This window comes from Centruroides sculpturatus, unplaced genomic scaffold (assembly GCF_000671375.1).
Source record: "Centruroides sculpturatus isolate CEXI.00-Female unplaced genomic scaffold, Cexi_2.0 scaffold2539, whole genome shotgun sequence".
NCBI classification, from domain to species: Eukaryota; Metazoa; Arthropoda; class Arachnida; order Scorpiones; family Buthidae; genus Centruroides; species Centruroides sculpturatus.
This window is the reverse complement of record NW_019392447.1, coordinates 1,501-4,226: the sequence shown is the minus strand read 5'-3', so window position 1 is coordinate 4,226 and position 2,726 is coordinate 1,501. Positions and strand designations below refer to the sequence as shown.

The 2,726-nt window shown below is 26.6% G+C and overlaps 1 protein-coding gene across 1 annotated transcript; it reads right to left on the bottom strand.

The window, feature by feature from the left end:
- Positions 1–519: 519 nt before the first annotated feature.
- Positions 520–999, bottom strand: LOC111617613 (rap1 GTPase-activating protein 1-like; the record flags this gene model as incomplete). Its single annotated transcript, XM_023358886.1, has 2 exons — positions 730–999; positions 520–664 (listed from the first exon to the last, which is right to left on the bottom strand). Coding segments are annotated over exons 1-2 (322 nt in total), but the record flags the coding sequence as incomplete, so codon positions are not given.
- Between the last annotated feature and the right edge of the window lie 1,727 nt (positions 1,000–2,726).

Below are 2,726 nucleotides of genomic sequence, written 5' to 3'. Positions count from 1 at the left end.
TAAGAAAAAGTTCAAACTGTAGAAAAATTAATTTAATTTATTACAGTTTCGAAGTTCCGATCCTAATTTTATATCATAAATATATTTTTAATGATTCACGCTTCAAGAAGATCGTAATAATTAGTAGTTTAATTTATACACAAATAATAAATCTTTTAAAATATTTTCATATATTTATTAATAATAAAAAATTGCATCTTTAATTTTGATCGTATTAATTTCTTGGTGATTAATACGTTCGTTAATTTTTAAGGTAAAAATATTAAAATTACCTTTCGTAAAAATTAGGTTATACGAAAAGTACCAAAATGAAATTTTTTCATTATTTTGTGAAATTTGTTTAGACTTTAATTACACTGACGACTTTGTTACATATTTTTTCATATAGAAGCATTAACATCAATTTTATACTTTATTATTCCGATAATAATTTGAAATTATTATGAAAAATTCAAGAAATTACTTTAACCTAAACTTTACGTAACATAAATTATAAAAAAGTTAGTTATTTTTACTTACCTTTAAGACGAACTCTGTCTCCTAAAACTGAAAGAAATTCCTCAAACAATGGACTGTGATTTGTATTATCTAAAATCTGCTCTTCAGTGGATTGATTTTCTTTGACATAGACAACACCTACTTTAAGTTCGGACTTGATAAATACCTAAATAAAATAATAAATATTTTAAAATGCATATTTTATTTATTTATTTATCATTTGAGACTAACCTGATCTAATTTGAGCAATTCGTCCGGTGTAGAAGGTAGCTGTCCTAAAACCAATCGAGGTTTCAACGTAGCCTCATCAGCTAAAGACCTAACAACTGCCTCTCTATCATAGCGGTCTGCACAAATGTAGGAGGCTGGAACTAGACCATGCAATCTATAGCTGACAGTTCTTAACATTACCCTGTAAAAATCAGATATTTATTCAGTTACTTTTATATATTTAAAGAGAGTTCGTCATACAATAAGAGTATTAATTAGTTTAAACCAACTTTCTAAACACTATAAATGCACTAAGTTGTTCCATCATCATTATCAAATTCATAAATAAAATTTCTTTAAAGCATGAATGTTTATAATAATGAAAATAAAATAACAAGCTTATAAAGTATCGCAAGTGCACATAGAAATTATTCGAACAAATCAAAAATTTTTAACACTCTTCTAAAAAAAAAATAATATCAATTTATATAACACTTAGTCTAGATCAAATAGACACACATACAGTACATACGGGTTTATCACACTAGTGAACGAGATTAATATGTCCTTCTTCTGTTGGTGTATGAACACCAACTGAAGAAAAACGTATTGAGTCCGGAATGCATTTTGAGTGTTTTATATTATATACATGTTAAAAAGAGTCGTAATTTATTGAAGAGTATTATTTAATAAGGTGTTAAATAATAATTAAAGATTTTGTAAATTAATCTCGTTCACTGGTGTGATAAACCCGTATGTATATGTGTCTATTTGATCTAGACTAAATGTTAAACAATATTAAGGGCTAAAAACAATAGATTATTCCTTTGAATCAATTTATATTTTAATTTTCAATGTAAAACTAATAAGTAAAATTAAATCGAAAATATTATATATAATTTCTATTGAACATATTAAATTACCTTGCTCTTTAGAATTTTTATTAAATTATGACCAATTATCTATATCATTCTCGTCTCAATTACTTCGAATTGGCTCTCAATCCAACTTAAGATTCTTCCCATCACCGACTCATCACCAAAGCTCGAAATAATTACTTTCTCTTCATATTAAATTATTGATTGCTAAATTTTACATTTGTTAACAAATCGAAGAGTTCGATGAGAGCGTAAATTATATTATTACTACATAACAAATGTCATTAATCGACTCTAACAGCTTACAAAATCAATACATCATCAGGATTTAATAAGTAACATCTTGATCAAAATACATTGCACGTTTTTATTTGAATGAATTTAGTGTAGAAGTTTGTTGCAAAATGTAAGAAATAACATTTTATAAACTCTAGTAATATTAATACTATGATTTTTCATTCTTAATAAATATAAAATATAAAACACTACTGTAGTTTATACTATTTTTAAGAGAATTAATAAATATTTAATATATATAGCAAAACCTCTCCAGAGTGACTACCCCTTTATGCCAACCACTTCTTTAGATTTTCAGGTTTTCTTAAAATAGAATTTTTATTCCATAGGACTCATTGTTTTTAAAACGTCCTTAACCACCCACTCACTTCTTTACTTTACCAATAACCACCTGGACACATAATCCCTTCGTAAAAAATATCTTTCATGAGACACCAGTTTTATCATCCTGGATGGGATGATAAAAATCGAAACCATGATCATGTACAGTACATGTTCAATATAAAATAATGTACAAGATACACTGTTGAATTAGATGCAAAAAAAAAATCGTCTTGATCTTTTTATTCAACTTCGATGTCTCTATTTTCTCTTATTCGGTCCTAATGTGCAGAATATACATACTTTACTGTTAATATTCTGCTGGGATAGATAAAATTGTAATTGATGGCGATAAATCTGGGCGGTTTTTGAAATCCACTGGTCTAAAAGAGGAATCTGACCAAATAAAAAAGCAATATTGAAGGCATTACTTTATCAAAAAAGTTAAAACAGAGAAAGAAAATGTCTATTTAAGACTGTGTACATTACATTTTCTTGTATGTAATGTACAGTACAGTATGC